The 12,100-nt window shown below is 39.4% G+C and overlaps 1 protein-coding gene across 5 annotated transcripts in view; it reads left to right on the forward strand.

Annotated features, from left to right (window-relative positions):
• The window catches only part of LOC109071388 (protein SCAF11-like), a 10,045-nt gene extending 272 nt beyond the window's left edge, over nucleotides 1-9,773 (forward strand). The window contains exons 2-15 of one of the 5 annotated variants that reach the window (XM_042737511.1): nucleotides 254-314; nucleotides 509-654; nucleotides 1,868-1,945; nucleotides 2,034-2,113; nucleotides 2,186-2,256; nucleotides 3,207-3,244; nucleotides 3,331-3,431; nucleotides 3,523-3,624; nucleotides 3,778-3,851; nucleotides 4,290-6,380; nucleotides 6,677-7,002; nucleotides 8,007-8,183; nucleotides 8,261-8,380; nucleotides 8,901-9,773. In XM_042737511.1, the coding sequence (XP_042593445.1) occupies nucleotides 293-314; nucleotides 509-654; nucleotides 1,868-1,945; nucleotides 2,034-2,113; nucleotides 2,186-2,256; nucleotides 3,207-3,244; nucleotides 3,331-3,431; nucleotides 3,523-3,624; nucleotides 3,778-3,851; nucleotides 4,290-6,380; nucleotides 6,677-7,002; nucleotides 8,007-8,183; nucleotides 8,261-8,380; nucleotides 8,901-9,011 (3,537 nt within the window). In that variant the 5' untranslated portion in view covers nucleotides 254-292 and the 3' untranslated portion in view covers nucleotides 9,012-9,773. The remainder of the gene's footprint in view (nucleotides 1-253; nucleotides 315-508; nucleotides 655-1,867; nucleotides 1,946-2,033; nucleotides 2,114-2,185; nucleotides 2,257-3,206; nucleotides 3,245-3,330; nucleotides 3,432-3,522; nucleotides 3,625-3,777; nucleotides 3,852-4,289; nucleotides 6,381-6,676; nucleotides 7,003-8,006; nucleotides 8,184-8,260; nucleotides 8,381-8,900) is intronic. The other 4 variants (XM_042737518.1, XM_042737536.1, XM_042737528.1 and 1 more) reach the window with 4 other exon arrangements.
• Nucleotides 9,774-12,100: the final 2,327 nt, after the last annotated feature.

Raw genomic sequence — 12,100 nt, forward strand, 5'->3', positions numbered from 1 at the left:
ATAAACACGGCATGTAAACATCTCGATATGTGTCTATGTGTGTTATCCATACTAATTAATCACGTAGGACTAACTTAAATGAGTATAAAGAGCTCTAAATTCCTTTGTAAACGCTACAGGCTGCTAATGAGCAACTCAAACTTCAGCTGTGTTGAGAGAGTAAATAAACACAGTAAATACAGACACAGTTGCGCTGCCACGACGATGATCTAAATGTATCAGAGTTGTGCTTTATTGCATGGTTTTTCTTTAGTGAATCAAGGCACAGAGCTGCTGTGACCCGGAGCCAAATATGCAAGAGGGGCCAGGAAAGGGTGAGCGGGTTTTATTCATCTCTGGATAAGCTGCTTGTGTAACTTCACATACACTTGACTGAACAAGGCATATAGGAATGAGTTGTTGAATTTATCTGGGATGTATCTTATATTTTAATGCATCATTTTTTAAAAGGTGAGTAAACCTTTAACTCTGTATTTTTTTTTTTATTATTTTGAATTTTTTTTTCCAGGTGGGCAGAGCTCAGATGAGAGTTTGGAGGAAGAGGAGGCTCAGCGGTGCCCGATCTGTCTGAACCGACCCAGACGGACGGAAAGAGCCGTACCCGACTGCTGCAGACACGTCTACTGCTTGGACTGCATCCGCCGCTGGGCTCAGGTCAGCTGTCACTTCTGATTTAAAATGCTTACACACACACACACACACACACACACACACACACACACACATATATATACAGTACAGACCAAAAGTTTGGAAACATTACTATTTTTAATGTTTTTGAAAGAAGTTTCTTCTGCTCATCAAGCCTGCATTTATTTGATCAAAAATAGAGAAAAAAAACAGTAATATTGTGAAATATTATTTACAACTTAAAATAATAGTTTTCTATTTGAATATACTTTTAAAAAATAATTTATTCCTGTGATGCAAAGCTTCAGCATCATTACTCCAGCCTTCAGTGTCACATGTAACATCCAGTCTATCACATGATCATTTAGAAATCATTCTAATATTCTGATTTATTATGAGTGTTGGAAACAGTTCTGCTGTCTAATATATTTGATGAATGAAAGGTTAAAAAGGACTGCATTTATTCAAAATAAAAAAAAAATTCTAATAATATATATTCTAATAATATATTTTCTTTACTATCATTTTTTTATCAATTTAACAGATCCTTGCTGAATAAAAGTATTGATTTTATTTAAAAAAAAAAAGAAAAAAAAAATTACTGACCAGTAGTGTATATTGTTATTACAAAATATTTATATTTTAAGCAGCAGAACTTACCTGTATTATAAATATAATTTTCTACTGCATTATGCTTCTGTAACCTGTGAGGTTTTTGTTTGTGTGTGTGTGTGTTGTCGCGCTCATTTGTTTTGGTTTCTCCGTGAGTCTCTCACACACAGACAGGCTACGCGAGACTCAACTTGGTGCAACCTTACTGTCAACATTATCCATTATCAGTCACCGTTTACACTGAATGTGGTCAAATCAAGTAAAATTCTCTTCCACCTGCCCCTAAAAAAAATCCACTTGTCCCGGACAAATGTTAATGTCGAGCCCATATATATATATATATATATATATATATATATATATTATATGTGTGTGTGTATATGTATATGTGTGTGTATGTGTAGGATTTTTGATCAGAAACCTGCTAAGTTTTAACTCGCCTTGTGCAATATGTTTTGTATTTATTTACCCATTTGTAATTGGTTTTTATTTTAATCAAATATTTACGTAGCCCATGTTGTTTTTCTCTATATATTCTGTATGCACTGTATGTTCCTGTAACAGCCTGTATAATCCGCACACTGCCCAGGTTGTAATGTGTAATGTTGTGTGTGATGGGCTACAGATGGTTCAGTCCTGCCCAGTGGACCGCAGACCCTTCAGTGTGATCTACCTGCAGGGCTCCTCGCAGCAGTGCATCAAGGTCAGACGTCCTCCTGATGTCCTGTACGTCTCAGTAAGAGGCTCTTATTCCTGATGAAACTAAGCCGAGCTTCTCCTCTGTGTTTCAGCTCCCTGTGAAGGCACCCAGACTTTCAGAGCTGCACCCATGCTGCAGTCAGGATGGTCAACGGATGTGTCGCGTCTCTGTGTAAGTGCAGTGTGATTGTGTTTGCATATGCTGCTTATCTGATTATTTAATGTATAATTGTGTCGTTAACAGGGAAGAGACAGGAAGCACAGAGGGAACACAAGAGAAAAGAGCTAATGCCAAACTGAAATGCCACAGAAAATGTATGTGCTTCATTATTGATTCTTGTCTTGTTCATGATATATTTGTATCATATTTCAATATGAAAGAATATTCCAGGTTAAAATTCTGTTGGTTAAAATACTTTGGACATGTTAGATCATAATACATTGTAAACCAGACTTATTATAGTTGCTAGCTAAACTAAAACTAAAAGCCTAAAAAAAAAATTCCTTTTTTTTTTTTTTTTTTAAATAAAGTAAATTTGAACTGAACTGAAATAAAATATTTAAACACAATTAAAAAAAATTCATTTTCATTTACTCTAACTTGATGTACTAAAATAACTCAAAAATCAAAAAAAGAAATAAAAAAGAATAAAACCTATGTAGACACATTATGAAAATCTGATGAAAAAAAATTGAACAAAATTACTAAAGCTTAACTAAATTGAAAATGTAGTTGGAAAATCTGAAAACAAAAACTTATTTAAAATATTAATAAAAACTATAAATTTATTAATAATAAACTTTAAACTAACATTAACATTAATGTAAATTTCAACTTTAAATATTACAAATAAGTACAGTATGTTTATATATATATATATTATTATTATTATTATTATATTATTATTATTTATATATATATATATATATATATATATATATATATATATATATATATATATATATATATTTATTATTATTATTATTATTATTATTATTATTATTATTATTATTATTATAATTTTTTGTTTTTGTTTGTTTTTTTCAATTTTTAATCTGGTGCCGCACAATATATATCCACATATATTTCCATCATATCTATAATACTGTAAACGTTTTCATTTTTTTTTTTATACTAGATTTTTTTTCAAAGCTGTATTTAATTGATTAACGTAACGAGCTCTGTATAACAGAACAGAAAGATAAATGTTTAGTAATGTGCGCTTCCCAAACTCGTCAAAGTAAAGGCTTTTTTAATTCTTCAGCAGGTGATTCGGATGAATCTTTGGATAAAAACAGGAAGGTAAGTCATGCACTAATTGTGTTTCTGAGTCTCATTTATCGCGTTTGAATGAAACGGGAAGTGTTAAGCAATGTTTATGTGTGCAGGAGAAAGGAAACTCATGCCACTCTCTTCTGCTCGCTCAGCATTGTCACTCATCACTGCCCAGCCAGCAGGGTGCGACGGTCGGCACGCTGACGCAGATCATGTAAGCGCACATGTGACTTGTGTTTCTTTTTGGTGACTGAACAGTGTCTCTTGGATTCATGTTAAAGTGTCTTTTCTGCTTTGCACTGTAGGACAGGATCTGTCGAGGTTTGTGAGGAGGGACCAGATGACATCCAGTGGAGGAGATTAGAGAGAAAACGCAGGTGGTTTCCTGCCTCTGTACCTGCGTCCAGGTGAGAAGCAAGTTATGAATATCACGTCACAGTCATTTCAGGGACAATCAGTTTTTGTTTTGAAAACGTGAATTTGTAATGTAGTATTTGTACAGTTTGGCTGCTATTTGCTTTTGTGCGCCTGTCCCTTATTTTGACTTGTGAACCTTTTAGGGTGTCACTCCGCTCACACCTGCTTCTGTCAGCTGTCTCTGCCTCTCTGAATGTGCTTCTTTCTGAACACACAGGTAGGTCCACTCAAAACCAAGTTGTCTTTAATTTATATTAAAGGACATACTAATACTCATTATTTTGAAATTTGCTTTTTAGATTATATTTGTATTTTATTTTATGAGTTTTGTCTTCATACATTTTTTGCTTGTTGTTAGTTTTTTTTTTTCTACCCCAGAATTTTAGGTAAGTCATAAGAGGTCATAGATTGTGATTATATTTCTTTCTTGTTCTCTCGTGGTCTCGACAAAACAAAAGTAGTTTTTTTTTACAATGATTGTTTGATTTTTTTTTTTTTTAAAACACGATGCATTGTGAGTCTACTGTCACAAATTAAAACTAAAATTAATTTGTGCCCATTTTAGTTTTACTTTTTCCCCAGTTACTTTTTAATTTTTATTTCAGTTAATTGTTTCTTTCAGTTTTTATTAACACTTATTTTCTCTGTTTATTAGTTCCTCATGGCTTAGTTTGTGCCGTCACCTGCCCCAAAGGTGAGGAGAAAAAGGGAACCAGGGGTTCTGGGTCAAAGACCTCAGTGAAACCAGCAGAAGCTGCTGCAACCAGGCGCTCGTCTAGGCACAGTCGCTCTGAGGCGGAGGATTCCTCTGCTGCACAGTCAGAAACAACAGATTCAGATACCAATTCTTCTACGCCACAAACCTTAAATGATACTCATGCTTCTACAAGCAGAGGGCAGCAGGGGAACAATCCAAAGTCTGGAGCGAAGATGAGAGGACGCCCAAAGAAGGTGAAGGTGGCAAGACCTGAGGATGAGGAGCAAGAAACTGAGGTTGGGAATCATGAGGAAGACGGAGTCACTGAGGAAACAGAACCTAAAGAATCAAAAACAGACCAGGAAGCAAGTTCTGATCAGATTGATGGTGACCAAGTTACATTGGATATGGAGGAGAAGATGGAGGTGGAAAATCAGACGAGTCCAGCTGAGGATGAACATGTTTCCCCTGATGCCAGTAGTCAGGAAGAGGAAACGGCAAAAGTAGAAGTGGTAACGGAGACTATGGTTGAAGATGAAGATAATCAGGTACTTCCACAAGAAGATAGCAAGCAAGAAGTGGAGACAAATGATCAAGACCTAGTAGAATTGGTGAATGTTCCACCAATACAGGAGCAAGATTCTCTATCTCCATCTCCTTCCTGTGTAGAACTACAAGAGTCTCAATCTGATTCCAAAGACTCTGAATCATCTCTGCAAGCAGAACCAACAGCTGAACCTCCTGAAGATGCTTCAGACCAGATTGCAGATCTGAAACCGGAGCCTGACACCACGGAAAACTGTTTGGACAAGCAGGAATCCAGTAGTCCTCCACTTCTTCAAGAGGACCAGGCTGTCGAAGCATCAGTTCCAGAGGAGAAAGGCGTGCCAGAATCAAAGGACACTAATGCAAGTAGTCCTCAGGATAACAATGACCTCATTCCCATGGAGTGTGATTCTCCTGTATCCGAAAGTGAAGCCCGCATTACTGAAGCTGGGGTGGATCCCATTGCAAATGTGCCTCAAATGGATGATCAAGAGCCCAAGCTCGACTCTTGTAAGGAGGAAAAAGGCTCAGATAAGAGGGAGCGGGAGGGGCGATCCCGCAGGTCTCGCTTTCACTCGCCTACGACCACCTGGTCTCCCAACAGGGAGTCTAGAAACGAAGGGTCACGCAGGTCAAGGTCTCGATCACGGGATCGTAGCCACAAGACTCGGTCCACGTCTCGAAGCCGAGAGCAGCAACAGGAGGCACGGGATGGCCGACGGAATCGTAGCCGTAGCCGCAGTCATAGTCGTAGCCATAGTAGGGAGCGGAGTCGCAGGCGACGTAGTCGTTCCAGGAACAGAAACCGACCTGGACGCCGGAGCCCTTCCCAGGAACGCGCTGATCAAGGCGGCCACTCTCCTCGCAAGAGAGAATCTTGGGGCGGGGATGGATGGCGGAGCAGGGGCAGTGGACAGGGTTTCCGCAATTCCAACTGGAGGGACAACGTGGAGAAACCTCGGCATTTCTCATCAAGAGAGCCCGTTTCGTCTGACAACGGCAACTTCCATGAGGCATCGCCCGACCGAGGTAGGAGCGAGAACCCGGATTGGGTACAAGAGAGGGAGAGGCTCTGGGCAGACACTGATTCCAGAGGACGTGAGCCACGAAGGGATGAAAATGCAGGTGATCCCCCTGCAGAGTCCTGGCCTCGGGGCAGCTGGAATGCAGGGCGCGGCAGAGGAGGCACACACTGGACATCCAGCCAGCAGGGCGAGCCAGCAGATAATTGGAGGCAGCGTACTTCTTTCTCAGGGACATCAAACAATGCAGATTCTTATAATCGCTTCAACGATAATAGAGCCGGAGGGAAGAGAAGAGAGTCGGAGGGTGCAGAGACTCCGCTGGATCGTTCCGGGTGGTCATCTGCGTCCAGCTGGGCCGTACGCAGAACTCTCCCTGCCGATGTGCAGAACTACTATTCGCGCAGAGACAGAGGAGGCAACAACAACTGGAACAGACAAGAGGAGGATCAAGGTGCACCAGGTGTCCCAAAACAAGCAGGTGTGTCTTTATCCAAATAAAGGCCATATGATCCTATTTATTTTTTCCCAAATTCCATTTTACCTTTTTACCCAGTTCCATTAAAATTGCATTATGGGTTGTTGACATTTTTAGCAAAAGCGAAATCTGTAGCTTTTTACTCAGTTTTCTCTAATCATATAGCACTGATTTAAAAAAAAAAATTGTATTTCTACTGCATAGACAGTCGAGTTTATTAAAAGACCATCTTGCCAGCTGTGAATTCCCACTTAACTTTTACATCTCTACGACATTCATGTCTGTTTTCCATATTTTAGATCCCCTCCAGAATGAGCCAAATGCACCGCCGCCGACAGAGGCAGTGCCAGCCATGCCCCCTCCCATGATGCCCCACCAGATGGGTGTGATGGGGGTCCTCCATTACCCCATGGGGCCTCTGCTTCCGAGACCTCCAGCCGTAGGTTTGCAGCCTCCTCCCCAGTTTAGCGTGCCCCCGCCAGTGCCAGTGCAGCTGCACCCCACTAGGATGCTCCTTCAGGTCCCATCCATAGCTGTGCAGGGACTGCCTCCACCTCCACCACCTCCTCCACCTGTGCAACACGGTGGCTTCACCGTGGTACCGTCTGAAAGCCACCTTGCTCAGGTGAGAAAGAGTTATGTCAAGGCTTAAATTTCGCCGCGGGATTGCGCATAATTCTACTGATTCCCCGCTGTTTCCGCTCTTGTAACTCAGGAAATTCCCGCAAATATTTCAGTGTGAAAAACGCTCGGGACAGATGAAGGAATGTATCATTTGCACTTGCTTTAAAATCAATTTTAAACATTCAAGTGCTCAATTCAGTACTTGTGCGCTCTTTGTGAGACCCCTTTCACACCCAAACTGCACACACATAGAGCCGTATCTGTGAGCGCGCGACTACAGAATTAAGTTGTGTTAATTGCACGTTAATGGCCAAATACATACACAAAGTGTCAAAATGCTCATCTTGATGAGTATTCACGTAAACAGTCGATTTATACTAAACATTGACGGTATGTAGGCTATTAAGTGAATGTAAACAGTTGAGAAACAAAATTTATGTGTAAGAGTTAAATCCGTGCATGAGGTCTTAAAGAGACAGCAACCTAAATAAACCTGCTGCCGTCTGTCATTAATGTTTATTTATACATTGAAGACTAACCAGTGTTATTTTTAAGTTAAATAGATTATTCAGTTTCTGTTGTATTTCTGTACCTCAGTGTTACTTTATACCTACCTGAAAAACTTAAAGCACAGTTCATTTATATTTGTGTCTTGTATTGTGTTACTGCTTGTCATTTATATTATTCTTATTTCATTACAGACTGTTTGCTTTCTTTTTTTAGTTCAAATAAATTCAATTCAGAGTTTGAAATCAAAGTTCGTTTTAAGAATCTTCCTCACAATATAAATATGAATCAACAACATTATAAATTATAAACACAAATACACTGGGAAACATTTAGGTTGGATGATTTTAGTTTAAAAATGTCTTAAAAAAAAAATAAAAAAATCCCCCCATAAGAGGCACCTAAAAAAAATAGTTTTATTTACCCATGCATAATTTAAATGAATTCTCGTGTGTGCCTTTTTAGTTGTTTTGGTTGTAACATTTGCATATTTTACAGCAGGTGATGCCCAGTTTTCCTGCACCAGGCAAAGGTTCATTCAAACCCATGCCAACCAAAGTAGTTCCCGGGCCGCCGGCTCCTGTTGGGACGCCCAGTGCAGCCCAGCCGTCCTCCACCACCACCCAACCCTCCTCTCACAGCAAGGCCCACGCCGACAGCTCGAAGAAAGAGAAGGCAAGTGTTGCAGGATCAAGCAAATGGCTCCATGCTAATGTCATCACTTGCTAAAATACATTTTCCTTTTCAAACAGAAATTGCAGATTCAAGAGCGGGCCGTCAATGCGGTGAAAGCAGCGATTAAGCCATATTTTCAGAAGAATGAAATCAACAAGGAGGAATATAAAGAGATTGTACGCAAAGCTGTCGAAAAAGTAAGATATGTTCACACTAAAATATTTTTTTTTTATTATTGTTTTATTTTATGTATAATTCATTATTTTTTTTCTCTAATATTTATATATTACAGTCTATAACCAAAACAATCTTTAAATATTCTAATATAAATATAGTAAAAAATATGGAAGTAAAAAAAACTAATTTGTTAAAGTTTTTTTTTTTTTTGCTGCTTCAAAGAATAAACACTTTATCACATTAGTTTGAATCAATGCAATAGTTTTTATTCCGCAATAGTTTTTAAGTCTTAATTTCACTTCAGCTTCAGATGAGCAGAGCTTCAGTCAGGAGTTCCTGAGATATGTAATTGTTTTTTATAGTCCATAATCACGGATTCTTTCAAGTCACAGCTGCGTATTCAGTTTGATTTTAGTGTAACTATTCGTTAAAATCATGTTGGTGTGCTCTGTGTGCCAGTGTAAAGTTTTATCCAGATTTTTAATCTTGTGCAAACAGCTTTACAAATGCACACAGTGATTGTTTTTCTCCCGCTCTCAGGTGTGTCACAGCAAGAGTGGCGAGGTGAACGCCGACAAGGTGGCCAACCTGGTGAAAGCGTATGTTGACAAATACAAACGCATCCGCAAAAGCAAAACCGAGAAGAGCTGAGGGTCGCTGATCTGCTGACTGCACAAGTGCAATTCCTCCACCGCGGGCTGCTGCCGGTGTCACTGACTGGAGCTGTTCTTAATACATTTACATACGAGAATGAAGATTTTTCTAGAGATGACATATTTTGTTTAATTTGGATTTGATATATAGTGCAGATGCCCTTTATTGGATTGTGTTTCATGGGTGTGTGTGTGTGTGTGTTGGGGAGGGGGGTTAAGATCTGTAATGGTGTTGTTCTAATCGCATTTTGCTTCTACGTTTAAAGTAGCAAAGAACATGAATAATCAAGGCAAGTGATTCAATTGGTACGACTGGACCTGTCCGTCTCTCTCTCAGTAGTCAAACATAAAGACTTTTCCCTTTAGAAGCTTTGAAACAATCTGGAGTACATGTGCATTAGCTTTATGATTCCCTGCAGATGCTGAATGCGTGTTTGAGTGTGTGTGATTCAGTCATAATCTTACGTGGAAAGAACACGGGTAGTTTGCTGGTGAGCTGAGATGATTTTGTTGTCATATCCAGGTTAAAGTCCTGGGGCCTGTTTCATAAAACAAGTTTTCCAAATAAGCCAGGTTTATTTCAGTTAGTCTGACTTATTGTCAGCTGATTTGGTTTAAAATAAGTCAGACTAGCTGGAATAAGCCTGGCTTATTTGGAAAACTTGTTTTATGAAACAGGCCCCAGTACTTCTGTTTATGCAGTTCAATCACTGTGTCTGTTTACCCTCCCAGAAGCAATGAAATAAACCAGCTCTCTCAATCTCTTTTGTCCATTTACTGAGTTCAGATCAGTTTGTGTTCACGGAGAAATAGACCTAGACAAAGACAGTGTAATGCTGTCTCACCGGTTCGCGTTTATTTCATGTAAACAGGATTAGATTGCATCTTTTTAAGTGGAATTGATTTTTAAAATCTGTCCCAGCCACTGCTTAAGAACCCTACTAATCCGGGGACAATCATTTAAAACAATAATGATTAACAAAAATAATTTGACAATAATATTATAATGTTGTGTAACCTATAATACTATAGACAGTCAGTTTTACTCATTGAAAGATTTATTTGTGATAAAATAATCACTTTATAATTGTTTTCGAGTTTTACACGCATGCTGTACAGAGAACTTGATCTTGACCCTTAAAAAACTTTAATACTGTTACAAAAACAAAAAACAAATTCTGCTTCGAAAGATAAAATAACATGATTTGCTAGTTACAACATTGAAATAAGTAAAGCCTGTACAAAGTCAAGTCACCTTTATTTATATAGCGCTTTAAACAAAAAAGATTGCGTCAAAGCAACTGAACAACATTAATTAGGAAAACAATGTCAATAATGCAAAATGACAGTTAAAGGCAGCTCATCATTGAATTCAGTGATGTCATCATGCAGCTCAGTTCAGTTTAAATAGTATCTGTGCAATAATTTGCAATCAAGTCAACGATATCGCTGTAAATGAAGTGTCCCCAACTAAGCAAGCCAGAGGCGACAGTGGCAAGGAACCAAAACTCCATCGGTGACAGAATGGAGAAAAAAACCTTGGGAGAAACCAGGCTCAGTCGGGGGGCCAGTTCTCCTCTGACCAGACGAAACCAGCAGTTCAATTCCAGGCTGCAGCAAAGTCAGGTTGTGCAGAAGAATCATCTGTTTCCTGTGGTCTTGTCCCGGTGGTCGTCTGAGACAAGGTCTTTACAGGGGATCTGTCTCTGGGGCTCATCTAGTTGTCCTGGTCTCCGCTGTCTTTCAGGGCTGTAGAGGTCCTTTCTAGGTGCTGATCCACCATCTGGGCTGGATATGTACTGGATCCAGGTGATTGCAGTGACCCTCTGACTTGGAAACAGACTGGATCTGGTGGCTACGGTGACCTCGGAATAAGAGAGGAACAGACTAATATGAGCGTAGATGCCATTCTTCTAATGATGTAGCAAGTACATCGGGTGTTATGGGAAGTGTTCCCGGTTCCGGTTTACCTAATTAATGCAGCCTAAAAATCCTTTAACGGATTTGTATATTAGAAGTGTATTAGTATGTTATGTGTAAGCCAGGTTAAAGAGATGGGTCTTTATCTAGATTTAAACTGCAAGAGTGTGTCTGCCTCCTGAACAATGTTAGGTAGGTTATTCTGGAGTTTGGGCGCTAAATAGGAGAAGGATCTGCCGCCCGCAGTTGACTTTGACATTCTAGGTATTATCAAATTGCCTGAGTTTTTGAGAACGGAGCGGACGTGGGAGGACTATAATGTAACAAGAGCTCATTCAAATACTGAGGTGCTAAACCATTCAGGGCTTTATAAGTAAAAAGCAAGATTTTAAAATCTATACGATGTTTGATAGGGAGCCAGTGCAGTGTTGACAGGACCGGGCTAATATGATCATACTTCCTGGTTCTAGTAAGAACTCTAGCTGCTGCATTTTGTACCAGCAGGAGTTTGTTTACTAAGCGTGCAGAACAACCACCCGAGCATTACAATAGTCTAACCTTGAGGTCATGAACGCATGGATTAGCATTTCTGCATTTGACATTGAGAGCATAGGCCGTAATTAGATATATTTTTGAGATGGAAAAATGCAGTTTTACAAATGCTAGAAACGTGGCTTTCTAAGGAAAGGTTGCTATCAAATAGCACACCTAGGTTCCTAACTGATGATGAAGAATTGACAGAGCAGCCATCAAGTCTTAGACAGCGTTCTAGGTCATTACATGCAGAGCTTTTAGGTCTTATAATTAACACCTCTGTTTTTTCAGAATTTAGCAGTAAGAAATTACTCGTCATCCAGTTTTTTATATCGACTATGCATTCCGTTAGTTTTTCAAATTGGTATGTTTCGCCGGGCCGTGAAGAAATGTAGAGCTGAGTATCATCAGCATAACAATGAAAGCTAACACCGTGTTTCCTGATGATATCTCCTAAGGGTAACATGTAAAGCGTGAAGAGTAACGGCCCTAGTACTGAGCCTTGAGGTACTCCATACTGCACTTGTGAACGATATGATACCTCTTCATTCACTGCTACGAATTGATGGCGGTTATATAAGTACGATTCAAACCATGCTAATGCACTTCCATTAATGCCAACAAAGTGTTCTA

This window comes from Cyprinus carpio, chromosome A4, assembly GCF_018340385.1.
Source record: "Cyprinus carpio isolate SPL01 chromosome A4, ASM1834038v1, whole genome shotgun sequence".
NCBI lineage: Eukaryota > Metazoa > Chordata > Actinopteri > Cypriniformes > Cyprinidae > Cyprinus > Cyprinus carpio.